Source organism: Myotis myotis, unplaced genomic scaffold (genome assembly GCF_014108235.1).
Source record: "Myotis myotis isolate mMyoMyo1 unplaced genomic scaffold, mMyoMyo1.p scaffold_m19_p_11, whole genome shotgun sequence".
NCBI classification, from domain to species: Eukaryota; Metazoa; Chordata; class Mammalia; order Chiroptera; family Vespertilionidae; genus Myotis; species Myotis myotis.
This window is the reverse complement of record NW_023416315.1, coordinates 25,103,302-25,118,328: the sequence shown is the minus strand read 5'-3', so window position 1 is coordinate 25,118,328 and position 15,027 is coordinate 25,103,302. Positions and strand designations below refer to the sequence as shown.

Below are 15,027 nucleotides of genomic sequence, written 5' to 3'. Positions count from 1 at the left end.
TGTTCTGAACACGTGTGGTGCCTTTTCCGTGGAGGTCAGAAATAGCTCTGCGATTCTTTTGGAATGAGCACTAATTTGATCACTTTCTTAGTTTTCATTTCCATGATGGAGACTGAAAATTATCAGCATAATTTGGGCCCTTCCTAATGATGGGCCTCATACGCTGAGTGGAAGGTGCTTACCCAAGGTGACCCCCTTCAGCCGCAGAGGAAGGATTCATTAAAGGCAAGCCGTTTGGTGTGTGTTGACATATAATTTGCAGTCAGTACGCACGCAGCACCCAGGGGTGTGGGCGGGCTGCGGCTATGTAAATGTTTGTGTTCTTTTCTGTTACCTGGCATTGAACTAAATGACAGCTGACGGAATGACCACAATAGTTTCCCATCTCAGCGCCACCGGGGATTTATCTGAAGACTCTGTCAGCGCACGCGCCTCCTCACGGGAGATTTGGAAACTCCCTGGGAGTGGGGCTCCAAGTGATCATTGGGGGAAGGGGGTGGGTGTCCCTACTGAGAAGTGCATGGGTCCCAGTTAGGAACAATTCAAGGAAAAAGTCGGGAGAAACAGGAGTTAGAAGGCAAGCCCTGGTTTTGCTTTACAAGTCAGAATGGAGAACAGACGTGCTTGAGAGCAGGCCCTGCTGAAGGAGAAAGTACTGAGCAGCGAGGACACGATGAACCCAGGGGCTGAGAAGTGAGACTGGCGTTGGAAGGGGGCAGAATAGAGATCTGAGCCAGGTGGGTGAGCCGTCCTGCTCAGGCAGCTCGGCCGACTGGAGGTTACAATTCTCTGACCTTGTGGTGGGATGCAGCCTAACCATACTCACACAAGCTGGGCATCGCCGGCTTTTTCAGTGAGCTGGCGTTATCTCACTTGCCGCCACGTCTTCCATCCAGAACGTGTTACAGGGTTTGATAACATGTAAACGGTGTATTTGAATCCCATTTCCAAACCAATGCTAAAAAATTTCCACTCAAAGACGAAAGTGGTTTTAATGCTGATTTTAAAGACTGGTTTCTTCAGATGTCTCCAAGTTCCTTTATAAACGTTAGGCCAGGCGTGAAGAGGAGTAAACGGCATTTGGTTAATACAGGTGCGTGAGCAGTGTTTCTATTGATGATTTTTAGCACAGTTTTCTCTTTGAAATGTAAAAGAGGATTATCCCAGATGGATTTATGAAGTCGAAAAATAACCCTGTGCAATAGAAATTCTGTGAATTTGGGGAAAATAACCTGTTTGTGGGGAATACTGACATAATTTTAAAAAAGCAAGACAAAATCAAATGCAACCAAATTTACCTTGCAACTGCCTAAGTCTCATACGGGCTTCAACCTATGCTCAATACACGGGGAAGGTCCAGGTGGGCCTTAATACCTGTCCCCTTTCTCCAGCCCTCTCTCTCCCTGACACATGCACACTGACAGGCTGACCACCAGACATTTCTTACTCTGTGTGTATGAATCAAATTTAGAGAGAATTGGGAAAAGTAGTAGACTGCTGCTGTTCAGGGCTTTGTTATATAAACTTCAGGAATCTATCTCAAAAGTAGAGTCCAGTTTTTATAGCTGCCCAGGCACCTGGACATGCAGTTAAGCCAAAAGGTTAGTTAAATCAAGTAGAGGCGTCACTACCTCCAAATTACAGTTTGGCGGCTTTCATCTAGTGCTGGCCTCACCGGACCAGCCGCGCCATCTCTTGCCTCATCTCTTTGCCATCAAAGGGGTAGCTGGGTTCTGTTTCATCTGCTCACAGCCTCAGTCCTCAGCCCTCAGCTGCTGCTCTGTTTTAATGTTCTGTCCAAGAGCCACTGAAGTTACTTTTTTCAATGATGGGGAAACTCACCTGGAAGCTTGCTGGCTTTGACTGGGCTTGATCTCGCCTTTGACCCAAACTTGTTCGCTAAAAGACAGAAAATTAAAAGCATGAGCAAACTAACAACACAATGCATCCACCAGACAAGGTAACAGAAAACCCCAAGAAATAGCACTGTGACTTAGAAAACTGTGGCTGGTGCAACGTGTAACACTTGCGGCTGCGTCATCTCGCGGGGACTGCTGTTGGTGTACGGTCACCATCACCAGCAGCAGAAGCATCAGCTCCCTGCCCTTGCATTGCTCCCACCTCTAATCAGCAACCTTCTAAGAAGACCACTGTGCCCTGTTGCCCAGGTGAGGGGCCGGAGGCCCTAAGCACAGGATCACTCAGCAGGTGAGGGGCCCATCTGCACTTGGACACGAGAGCCCGTAGTCCTAACTCCTGCTCTTGACTGTTGCACAAGTGTTTGATTGTTCTGAAAGAGGATTAAAGGAAAGAAGCAGAGTAAAAAAAGTAATGACAGTTTAAGGTTTGATTTTATGGGCAGGAGGAGGAAGTAGAGGGAAAGCAATAATTTGCCCAACTTGACAGAACTGGGAATCTAATCCAGGTTCTAGGGTTCGAGCCCTGCATCCCTCTGGGAGGGATTAGCAGCGTGAAGAGTGTAGGAGAGATGCTCACATGCATTTCTGCCCGTGTTACGCATTTTTAAATCTCCTTTATTTAATTAACCAACCTGACAACCACAAGGATCTAATGAAGATATTCTCTCCTTTAACCAGCCCCCAAGAGGGGCTAAAAAGTACAAATAATTTTATAACTCAGCCGTTTGGAATTGTTACAGCATTAATATAGATATTAAATATGTGCACTTTTGCATATCAATTCTATTTCAGTAAAGCTGCAAAAAGATAACAGAAATAATTCTTGAGAAAAACTTTCAAGATGGACTGTAGGTATATGACATATGCTACAAAGTTTCCCTAAGTTAAACTTTAAAAAGGAACTGTTCTTTCATCTGCCCCTTCCCTTTTGAGTATAATACTTTGGAAAGTCTGAATGTAAAAGTATAGACCGATATAATCTTTGCTGGTCTTGGGAAGGTGTAAAACCCTATATAACACGGACGATGTCTCATTTAGTTCTGGCCTCCGGTGTCGGTCTTCGTTGGAATTTTGCTGTCTGTCATTTTCAATAGCAGGGACATCCGGGGCCTTTGCTTGAAGAGTCAGGGGCTGAGGTACTTGGCATGGTAGCAGTTGTGAATGTTTTTCTGTTTACAGTGAGCCAAGTGTGAGAGTGGAAATTAAGCACTTTTTATTAATGTGAGGAAAAAGCAGTTTCAGCTTCGCATTTGATTATGCACAAATGCAGCATTGGTTTCCAGAGCTGCTTCGAGGGGGAAATCTTGGATTGATAACCGTTTGATGGGTGGTTTTTGCCTTCACCATGATTGCCTGCTAAATACCTACAGAGTGGGTCACCTGGTTTCATTAAGGGACAATTGTGGCAGGAATGAGGTGCCTAGCTCTCAGGTCTAAAAGGGGAAACACAGCTCTAGCTGGTTTGGCTCAGTGGATAGAGCGTCGGCCTGCAGATTGAAGGGTCCTGGGTTTGATTCCGGTCAAGGGCACGTACCTCGGTTGCAGGCTCCTCCCTGGCCCGGGCCCTGACCAGGGCGTGTACAGAAGGCAACCAATCGATGAGTTTCTCTGACATTGATGCTTCTCTCTGTCTTTCCCTCTCTCTCCCACTCTCTCTACAAACCAATGGGAAAAATATCCTCAGGTGAAGATTAAAAATAAAAAAAAAGTAGCCCTAACCGGTTTGGCTCAGTGGATAAAGCGTCAGCCTGCAGACTGAAGGGTCCCAGGTTCAATTCTGGTCAAGGGCATGGACCTTGGTTGCAGGCATATCCCCAGTAGGGGGTGTGCAGGAGGCAGCTGATCGATGTTTCTAACTCTCTATCCCTTCCCCTTCCTCTCTGTAAAAAAATCAATAAAATATATTTAAAAAAATAAATAAAAAATAAAAGGGGAAAACATAGCATGGCATCACCATCTCTGCAGCAGCCCCAGCAGCCATCTCCTCCCTGCCCCCCCCCCCCAAAAAAAAAAAGCTGGAGAGAAATGAATGGCAGAATAAATAATTTATGCTAATGAAATTACTGCAATTAGTAGTTCTACAATGACCCTTTAAAAGCCACAGCTGTTAATGTCAGGAAGTGCTGTCACTACTGACCTTATCATAAGAGAAAGTGACAAATGGAGAATGCAGGGAAGACCAGTCATCAAAGAGGTCTGTTCTGGACCGATTAGAGTTTTCTGAAAAACAGTGTGAATTGCAACCAGCTGCTGCCTGGCTCCGCTGGTCTCCCATGCTGTGCCATTTTGTTAAGCCCCATAACAATAGTTATTTTGCCCCATTGAGACAAGTTGTCTCGGGCCACTTCCAGCTCTCCCGGAAGCCACTTCTTCCACAGATTTACAAGTGAAACTGTTGTTTAAGAGCTTTCAGGGCAGCCCAGGAGCCGCCTCATAGGGATCATGGCTGGGCAGAGGCCAGCTTTGCTCTAAGGACATTGCACTTGGCTGGGGAGGTATTTACATTATAGACGGATATATGCTGCACCTTTCAGTTCACATTACAAGACAGGACAGGAGTGAGTTTTTACCCATGTTTATATTGTAAGTCAGGCTCTTTTAAAAATAAAATCCTGCCTGGCTGGCGTGGCTCAGTGGTTGAGTGTCTGTCGGTCTACCTGTGAACCAGGAGGTCACGGCTTAATTCCCAGGCAGGGCACATGCCCTGGTGGTGGGCTCGATCCCCAGTGTGGGATGTGCAGGAGGCAGCCAATCAATGATTCTCTCTCATTAATGTTTCTATCCCGCTCTGAAATCAATAAAAATATATTTTAAAATAATAATAAATAAAAGGTTTTTGCCTCTGCTACTGGTGATGGATTTGTATTCAAGATTTAATTTTTGGCTTTAAAAACATGCTCGTTACTAGCGAAACGGATTTTTAACCAGCAGAACAATCTAAAACGTACGCTCGGGAATTTTTCGGGCGGAGGGGAAGCCGAGTGTTTAGACAGTGCCCAGGAGCACTTGTTTTTCGCCCCGAGGACTGGCCCGTCTCTCCTCGCACCCCTGGCTCTCATATTGATGGTGCAGGTTGGAAACATTTAACTGCATCACCAGCGCCTTGTGCACAATTTTCCCAAAGATGCCTGAGTGTTATTGACAACACTTTGGTAAATTATGTGTGACTTTCCTGAGAGTTGGTGTAGCTCATTTAATTCATATTAATTGATTTTTAGGCTTCCCTTGATTAATTGAACCTGGTTCATCTTGTACAGAATGCAATAAATAATCATTAAAATGAGGGAGATGTGACTCTACAAATTAAAAAGTTAACTACTTCAGAAGTCATAGAGGACAAATGCAAAGAGTGCATGGGCGGGGGGTGGGGGGAAGGTTCTTCAGGAAATCTTCAAAGGAGAATTAATTGGTTTCTTTTTTTTTCCTCCCTAAATGAGAATAGAAATGATCGTGATATTTTTCTCCCAGAAGCACTGACTTTTATACCTTACCATCCCATTTGTTTTCACATGGATTCTTATACAATTGTATTTCTCAGTTTTCAGCTTTTCTTCTTTCTTTTTTTCATTGACTGCAGGGTTGTTGGCTTACTTTGCCTAAAGTTAAGTTTGGAAGCAACGCCACAAACACTTCGCAGAGTACTGTGTCTCAGTTTCCCCATTTTGTCTTTCTCACACTTGTTAGATACAAATCAAGCTGTGAAAAGCAGTGCTTGTATTACATTGGTTTTGGGTTTGGGGTGTGGCGCACATAAAAATCCTTTCCTCATTGTCAAGAAGAGGTTAGCAAAGCTGACTGCCTTTTCTTGTCGTCTCCCTAATCCTGTGGGTAGCTCTTAAAGACTAGGGAAGTGTTCCTAGATGCTACTGTAATTTGTTCTGGCTTTTGGGGAAAAAATACTGTATAAATTTGGTAATTTTTCTTTTTTTCAAGTTGCAGGGTTTTTTAAATCTTTATTGTTGAAAGTATTACACATATCGCCCTTTCCCCCCATTGACCTCTCCCAGCCCACCCCCCACCCCCCACCCCTGCAGTTTTGTTTTGACGTGAGAAAATGTCACATGAATTGCAATGTTTGTGTTTTCAGCCCCTGGACAAAGATGCTGTCAGCTTGTTCATGGCACATGTTCACACCAGCGTCAATGAAATGAGTACCAGGTATTACCAAAATGAGAGAAGATACAACTATACCACCCCAAAGAGTTTTCTAGAACAAATATCCCTGTTTAAGAACCTGTTGAAGAAGAAACAAAAAGAGGTATCCCAAAGGAAAGAGCACTTGATGAATGGCATTCAGAAGCTGAAAACTACAGCCTCTCAGGTATGACCAGGGTGGATTATTACTGACACCTATGCTCCTAACATTATTTAAAAATTTATTTTTGAAGCAACATTTTAAACCATTTATATAAGACTAGAGGCCCGGTGCACGAATTCATGCACAGTAGGGTTCCCTCAGCCTGGCCTGTGGGATCGGGCCGAAACCAGCTCTCCAACATCCCCTGAGGGGTCCCGGATTGCAAGAGGGTGCAGGCCAGGCTGAGGGACCCCATTGGTGCACGATGGGGGCCAGGGAGGGATGTGGGTTGTTGGCCTGCCTGGGGAGGGACCACGGGAGGGCTCCAGGGTGTGTCCAGCCTTCTTGCTCAGTCCCAATTGGCCGGACACCAGCAGCAAGCTAAACTACTGGTCAGAGCGACTGCCCCCAGGTGGTCAGTGCAAGTCATAGTGAGCGGTTGAACAGCCTTAGCATGTCATTAGCATATTACTCTTTGGTTGAAAGGCCAACTGGTCGACTGGACACTTAGCATATTAGGCTTTTATTATATAGGATACCTAATGCTACCATGGCCGATGTGGCTCTGTTGGTTGAGCATCATCCCATGCACTGAGAGGTTGCTGATATGATAATTAATGCTAAAATTTTACAGTTCGAGAACACAAAGAACACACTATTTCTGGTTTCCCAAGCCTAGAAAGGGACCAGACAATGACTCTATCACTGATGGTTTGGAGAGACACCCTCTCTTGGCCTGACTCAGTGCAGGGCCACAGAGAGAGGTTGAAGGGAACAGGCACAGCTGATTCCTCTCTCCTGTTCCCCACTGCTTCGGTGTTCTGGGCTTATTGTCAGGGATTTTGTCACCTGCCATGGAACTAGGACCTATTTTGGTCTCAGATTCCCAACCCCCAGTGAGGACATCATTTCCTGGTTGATGATGTGATTAGGGTTGATAATGTGATTTGAGTCCCTAAGACTAATCTTGGTGTCTGGTCCCTTTTTAGCCACCATTTCTCTTAGATAAAAGTATCCAGTGTTGCCTTCATCCTCAGTCATAAGGCCCCTTGAGGTTAGAGGTACTTGAAGGACAGTACCTCTAACCCAGCCGTGGGCAAACTACGGCCCGCAGGCCGGATCCGGCCCGTTTGAAATGAATAAAACTATTGAAAAAAAAGACCGTACCCTTTTATGTAATGATGTTTACTTTGAATTTATATTCGTTCACACAAACACTCCATCCATGCTTTTGTTCCGGCCCTCCGGTCCAGTTTAAGAACCCATTGTGGCCCTCGAGTCAAAAAGTTTGCCCACCCCTGGTCTAACCTCTAGGAGTAATCAGAGAATTCACATAGGAATCATGTTAACGATTAGAATTAAGAATTAAGAATTCACATGTTAATCATGTCTATACACCTGTCCTCCGATTTCATTGTTAAATACAAAACCAGCTCACGGCATGGGTGTTGGTGCTGTAATTTTACATATGGAGCTGAAAGGGTTTAAGGCCACAGAGCCTGTAAGGTGGGGGTCTGAAGCCAGGTCAGTATTACTCTGAAGCCCGTGGATTGTCCATGGTACCGTGCTGCGTCTCTCTGGCTAGTCAGAAGACGTTAGAATGGAAGCCTGTGGAGACTGGAGAATGGCCCAGCTTTTCTCTGAGCCACCTGGGCCCGAGAGCTGGAGAAACATGCGTCGAGGGGGTTGTCACTGGGGGTGACCTCAAGGCCAGAAATTCCAGTGGTTTCTCTGGAGTATTGGCATCAGGGCATAGGCTCTTGTTTTCAAGAGATTGAGTCAGTTTTTCCCCCCAATAGTGCAGCCAGCCCATCTGTGTCAAGGCTCCAAATAAGCCACGAACTGGTCGGGGAAGCATATGTTGGCACCTTCACTTTGAAGGCCTCTCTGGCCATGTCCTTCATGCACTCCATAGGCCAAAGCATCACTCGCCTCCTATCCTCTGTGTTGCACACGCCAGGAATGGCTCTTTGGGAAACACGGTCTGTCCCGAGCACTGAGGAGGTAGAATCCTGTTGGGAAAGAGAAACAGAGTGAAGAGGTTTCCAGGTCGGTTTCCAGGTCGGTTTCCAGGACCGAGTGATGTGAAGAGTAGTTTCTGGGAAGCCCCCAGAGAGAATATCCGTATTGGTGCATCTTTTCCTTCCCTTTCAAAGAATGTCTTTCTTCACTCTTCCTTTTTATGCACATTTCCTATTACTCTTTCCTATTCCTTTTTATGCACGTTTCCTTTTCTCATTGCCCTCTTTCTCTTACCTTTTCATTCTCTACCTACCTCTCTGATAATACTATCTCACTTAAATCAAGACCCTTTTCCCCAGTGAAGTCTTTCCTAGAGTCCTGTTGAGCTAAGAGAAGATGAGTGGTTTTCTGATATCATCTCAGTTACGTGTTGATGAATCAAGGGGGTGGGAGAAAGGGAGAAAGAAAGCCACCAGCAGTTCACTGCCAAGTGCAGGGCAGCTTGGGGTCTCATTATTCCTCCTCAGCTGGAAAGTCTGAGGGGAAGATGCACAAAGTGTCGATTGAAGGCCTACTGGCGATTTCTTTTCATTACGTATTTAAGCATGTAATGTTTTTAATACCAGAAGAGTGATTGGGATATTTAATAGGTCTTACAAGTTTGTTTGTTTTTTTAATCAGCTTAATTGGAAAAGGAAGCATCGTTTCCATAGTTTCCCTTTTACTGCCACATGCTCCTCTTTAGCTGTCCGCCTGGGTCATCACGATAACCTAGAGACCTTTCTTCATAGGCAAGGCCTCCCATCCAGGGCTTCAGTCACTTGGCATATTTCAGACCTAATAGCTTCCTTAGAAACTGAAATTAGGGCTTGAAATAACAGTTCCTTCCTGGTCTCCTTGGATAATTCTGTTGATTATGACTTAACACACGACCAGTTCACATGGCTAACAAGAACAGAAAAGCAAATATCAAGCAGTGTTGCCCTGACTTTGTAGAGAGGCTAAGGAGTCAGTCTGGCTTTAACTTTAATAGTACAGGGAGTAGTCGCAGTGGTAATTGTGCTTTTAGATAGAGTGTGCGTAGAGTGTGCTGAGGTGGGGGTTACCAGAGTCCTTGCATCTGGTAGGGAGATGTCATCCCACACAATGGAAGCACTAAAGTGCTTTTAGCAATTGAGTCAAGATAAATGGTTATAATTGTTTTTTGGGGTTTTTTTTGCTTCTATGATTTTAACAAAATAGTAATATTTATACTTCAGGAAAATAAGTGGAACAGAGAGCTAATTATCATGATGTGTGAAGCTGCTTTCACGAGTTACATTTTTCTCCCTAGCACGTCACTTATGCTTTTATTTACATGGTCCTCAAAATTAGGAACCCAGTGGTACCTTCAGAACCTCATGAAATCCCAACGTAAAAGGTGGGAGAATCATTCTTTAAAGCAGACAAACTTGATGCCTCAGGAAGCCTTGAGTTTCACAGGAGCTGATTGAGGTTATTTAGTGCCCCACCCCCAAGAAGAATTCACATCAGGGAAAGTCCCTGGCCTTCCATCCCTACAAGGCACTTGCAGTTTGCCCTTTGTGGTGTAGGTATTAATTCAAATGTCCTATGAGAGGAAGAAAAATCAGCCACTTCTTACTTTGTGAGAAGAGATAAGACCAGTCTGTGGGCATTTCTATCAAAATAAGCAACTGGTAAGTAAACAGATAACAGCCAAGGAGTATCGACCTCTTTAACTTGTCTGAAGTGTCCTGCCATGTGTTGGAGAAGGAGAGCATGGTCCTCCCAGCTTGTCATCCAGCAAACTTCCCCCGGACTCTACTGCCTTGAGCCTGAGCTGCACAGGACCAAGCAAGCAGTGGGCTCAGGTGGGCACCACTGTTAGTGCCTCTCTGTCTGTCCAGATGAGTTGAGAAGATAAACTTCTAGTTGGTGCTGACATACATTAACGATATTGTCCACAAAACCACTGGGAAACATTATTCTGTTTATTCCTACATGGCAAGAGATGGGGCCGCGTTCTCACACCTGGGACTGAAGTCAACTCAGTAGAAACAGATGCTGTATACAAACTGCTAGGGACGCCTGACGTCATTGAGAAAACGAAGCTGTATCTGATATGTGTTACTTCAAAATAATGACTTTTTCTCCTCAGGTGGGAGATCTCAAAGCCAGACTCGCCTCTCAGGAAGCCGAGTTGCAACTGAGAAATCAGGATACTGAAGCTCTGATCGCCAAGATCGGGCTTCAGACAGAGAAAGTGAGCCGGGAAAAGGCCATCGCCGATGCCGAGGAGCAAAAGGTCAGGCCCATTCTACCATTTAGGGCTCCGAGCTATATTTAGCACAAAATCAACGTTAGTAGGTGAACAATTTTGAACAACTTCCTCTCCGAGGGGCATAAAATCTAGAGAATTATTATAGTTACACATGTAACAGCATTTCACACCATGATTACCACTTGACCTTTCTTTACATTATGCATTTTCCCAACCTTTTAGCTCCTTTAATGATATGGAAGAACAATAAATACTGAGCTCATTCAAGCATATAATGGATGTGGATCTTGAACATCAGGCCTATTTGTAATACAGTAAAGGTCATGAAGGCTCCTCTGAGGTTTCTAAAGGGTCTCAGTTTTTAGGCAAATTGAACAACTCAATTGTTAACAAAGCCCATTCCGTCACTTTGCAAAATGGTTTTCAAATTTTGCATTTTAATCATACAACTTGAGTTTATTATTAAATCCTAAGCTAAATTTGTTCTTTTTTATTTGATGGAGGCTCTGGCATTTTGTATTATGTTTTATTGTTGGAAACAATTACTTTTAAGCTCCTATAAAAATCTGCTTTCTTTGCACTTAGGTATCCAGCCATTCTGGAATAAATATAACTTCTTTTGTCTTCTTCTTTTACCAAAACTTCAGCTGCAAGTGGAAGGGATTTCTTTCGCTATCCTATTTTCCAAAAGAAATAGTACAAGTAAACATAAAATTAATAAATATTTGTTTAAAAATTGAATGAACATATATATGTGTGTGTAAGGTATATTCTCTTATTTTAGACCATTATAATCAAGGCTTAGTTAATAAATAATTGTAAATTGCCACATGCTCATAGCCACTGAGTCAGTAGGCATTATGCCATTACCCAGGGTGGGCCTGGCTGACACACCCTGGAGCCATGGGCCAAAGGGAATTGCACCCCACGCCTTCCCAGATCACTAGGATACGCAGCATGTTCAGTGTTCTAGGGTCATTGCACCTTAGGGTGAGAGGTATTGGGAATGAGAAATAAGTTAACCTCGAGTACTTTTTACTTGCACTTGTGGGTTTTTATGTATTAAGTATTCAAGATTGCTCTATTTATAAACTTTACCCAAAGGAATAATACTCCATTATCAGCAAAGGAGTCAGAGGAGAAGAGTAGGAGCTCCCAGTATCGTAGAACTAGCACTTAAAGAAAAACTCTTTAAGGCGGGGATGGGGAACCGTATAAGGTGGGCAGTATAAGGCCCACGAAATCATTTGGCCTGGCCCTGCCCAGGCATTAGGGGTGAGTTTATGAAATGTTTGACCAAATAGAGCAGGCTAATGTTTAAGTTGATAATTTTGTATGGCCCGAGAATGAGGTTATAAATATCCAAATGGCCCTTGGCAGAAAGAAGGTTCCCCACCCCTGCTTTAAGGTTTCTTTTAGCACTAAAAATCTGCCATCCCAAGTTCAGTTTAAAGCGATGCTGTTATAAATGGTAACAACACACACTTATGGATTCATTATACCCTTATGGGAAGAAAGACCTGATGTAATAACTCGCTCGGGCAAATACACGCTCTCTCTCACCTGTGACAGCACCCTCCAGCACACTGAAAATGTAGCCTTAGAATGTTCGTGGTCCGTTCCTGGCAGTTTTGGGGGCTGTGGTTTTGAAGCAGGTCTTGGTGAGCATGCCGCGTGTCCTTATTTACATTAACAGTAGCTGTGTATGTATTGGCAGGAGGTCACATACCTACCCCGAACCAATTATGTTCATAAAAGGTGCAGTATACAGCAAAATAACGGTTAATCAGGAGACGGGTAATTACTGCTAATGAAGCTGTAGTAGACAACATAATTTGTTGTGAGCCGTGTTTAATTTTATGGTATAGTTAAACCTGTGCGTTCCCAACACGTCGGAGCAAATGCACTTTGTTCACACTTTACATTCCACAAATCACCGTCACCACGGGAACCATCTCCCAGGGCGACCAGATCCTGCCGCCCAGCGCCACAGCCTTGACATTCCAATTTCTGCTGAGGACTAAAAACGTCCTCTCCCTGGCCGTTCAGATTCTGTTGGTGTCCCACGGGGAGGAGGATAAAAACTCCAAAGCTACTCACTTGGATTTGGTTCGCGTGTACCCACACGGTTTCCCTATATTCCATATTCCATGTGTCCATGTCCCGAGGCCGACACAGCACCCTCTTGGGCATGTGAAGACCACCATGGGACCCTCGGCAGGAGAGAGGACATCAGAGTCATTGTTCCGTTGCCAAAGGCAGAACTGGACTGTTGCAGCCATGGTTCCCTACCAGGTCCTTAGAGAAACCGGTAGTTAGTCTTTATAAAAATTCTGTCTGTGGCTAAGCATGCACAGCCCAGAACAGTATCTTCTAACAAGAAAGCTCTTGTCTATTCCTAAAGAAGAGCTAACATGGCTTTGAGGCAAATGTTAGCAAAAATTAGGTGGGGAATTCTAGCAAGAAAATCTGTGGTGTAGGTTACTCAGCCAGCCTGGATTTTCACTTGCCCAGGACTCTCTGGCAAAGGAAATTGAAGAAAAAGAGGAGTCACTTTATCTTGTATTTCTTATTAGTGGCAACTTATGTTTCAGTTAGAGGCCTTCTTGGAGCACTTTGGTACTTGAATCCATCTGTATTGTGTGTGTTGTGCATGTCCCGAGCTTTGTATAGACAGCGTGCCCAAGGGGAATCCGTCTTCAGACAAACCCTCACCTATTCAAGATGTGGACAGATGAATTCTTGAAGTGCATCTGCCTCAGCCCACGTGTTTTCAGTAGAGATACCTAAGGTGATGATGTGTGTTTGTGTCTGTGAGTGTGTGTGCTTTTCCTCTGATTAGGTGACCGCCATTCAGACCGAAGTGTCCCAGAAGCAGAAAGAGTGTGAGGCCGACTTGCTCAAGGCTGAGCCTGCTCTGGTGGCTGCAACAGCTGCACTCAACACACTCAACCGGGTAAGGATGATGCTTTTTGGGTTCCTCAGAATAATTTAAAGTTTGTTTTTTTAAAATCCTCACCCGAGGACATGTTTATTGATTTGAGAGAGAGATGTGAGAGAGATTTCCTCTTTATTTTTGAACCGCGCAATGTTTATTTCCTTCCTTGTGCTTGTCTACATCTGCAGGTTTTCCTCTGAATACATTATTATTTACGCAGGCAGAAATAAATGTCACTTAGCTATAAAGCTGAGCGTATTTGTAAATGATGATGATGATGCGTGCAAATGCAGAGGGATCTTGGTTAGCCAGTTCTGTTCCTTTGCTCTTATTTTCCGTTCTTTGCATTCATTTCCCAAATAAATAGGCAACTTATGGCAATGGCGCAGACTTGGGGTGAACATTTGATGAGTGTATTAGGCAGCTCACGAAAGACTATAGGAAGTACTTGTTTTTTAAAATCATGTGTCACGAGCCTACATGTGTTTCTTACAGGTACCAGTGCTCCTAAGTATTTGCCCTGATACTTGTAATTTATACCATTAATACCGCCTGCTGGGTAAATCAAGATTCTGCTAGGAGAGGAATAAGGAGTAGTGTACAGAATAGACAAAACCTGTATGGGCATCCTCCCAATCGAGAGCCACCCTAGTGTAACGGAAGATGGCTTTTGTACACGTGAAGCAGAAAATCACAGCTGAGAGGCACTGAACTAAGGGACCATGTTTCTGAAGGGACCTGGTTAAAATGCAGATATGTTAATAGGTGGGATAGAACCCATGAATACCTTAAAACCTGTATATTTATGAAATGTCCTGACTCAGTGAGCAGGGCTCTAGGACTGGAATGCCAGATGAACCGTTTTTCTTAGAGGGCAAAAAGGACAGTGATGTTTCCAGAGCATCAGGGAGGAAAGTACGCAGGGAGAACTGAACGTCTTGGGGTCCCACGGTGCCCAGGGAGAACTGAACGTCTTGGGTCTCAGGTGGAATTCCTGGGTGGGAGGCAGAGAACTGCCCCGCGAGGCTGGTGTGGGAAGGAGAGGTCGGAGGCCGCAGAAGGCCAGCTGGACAGCTCCCGGCGTTCTCCAGCCTCCCCTGGTCTCCACGGTGTCTGTGCTTTTCTCCAGGTCAATCTCACCGAGTTGAAAGCCTTTCCCAACCCTCCAAACGCGGTCACCAACGTGGCTGCGGCTGTGATGGTCCTCCTGGCTCCCCGGGGCAGGGTGCCAAAAGACCGGAGTTGGAAAGCCGCGAAAGTCTTCATGGGAAAGGTATCAGGCAGCCTGGCAGGATGAAAACCCCCGTTTCTGTGCTCAGGACTGTGGTTACACTTGCCAGCAAAAGAGGTTCCGATCCAAAGGAACCGTCTTCATGTTCGTGAGGGTAACCTGCTGAGTGTAAACACCTCCAACGTGGAGGTTAGCCTGGGGTCACAGCATCCCTAAGGCAACACCAGCAGCCATGGGGAGGTTGCTGATTATTTGCGAAATTGTGAGAGCAGCTAAGTGTAGGAGGAAGAAAATTACATGGATTTCTTATGCTGAAAAAAAAAATGTTACTACTGTATCAGAAGGTGAAGCAAAGGGGCTTTGGGGGATGTGAGTTTCTTTTTCAAAATGTGAGGGCCT

At 44.7% G+C, this 15,027-nt stretch overlaps 1 protein-coding gene across 1 annotated transcript in view; it reads left to right on the top strand.

The window, feature by feature from the left end:
• DNAH11 (dynein axonemal heavy chain 11) overlaps positions 1–15,027 on the top strand; it is a 195,634-nt gene that overhangs the window by 122,287 nt on the left and 58,320 nt on the right. The window contains exons 57-60 of the mRNA XM_036327931.1: positions 6,007–6,240; positions 10,337–10,483; positions 13,302–13,415; positions 14,527–14,670. Coding sequence (XP_036183824.1) covers positions 6,007–6,240; positions 10,337–10,483; positions 13,302–13,415; positions 14,527–14,670 — 639 coding nt within the window. The remainder of the gene's footprint in view (positions 1–6,006; positions 6,241–10,336; positions 10,484–13,301; positions 13,416–14,526; positions 14,671–15,027) is intronic.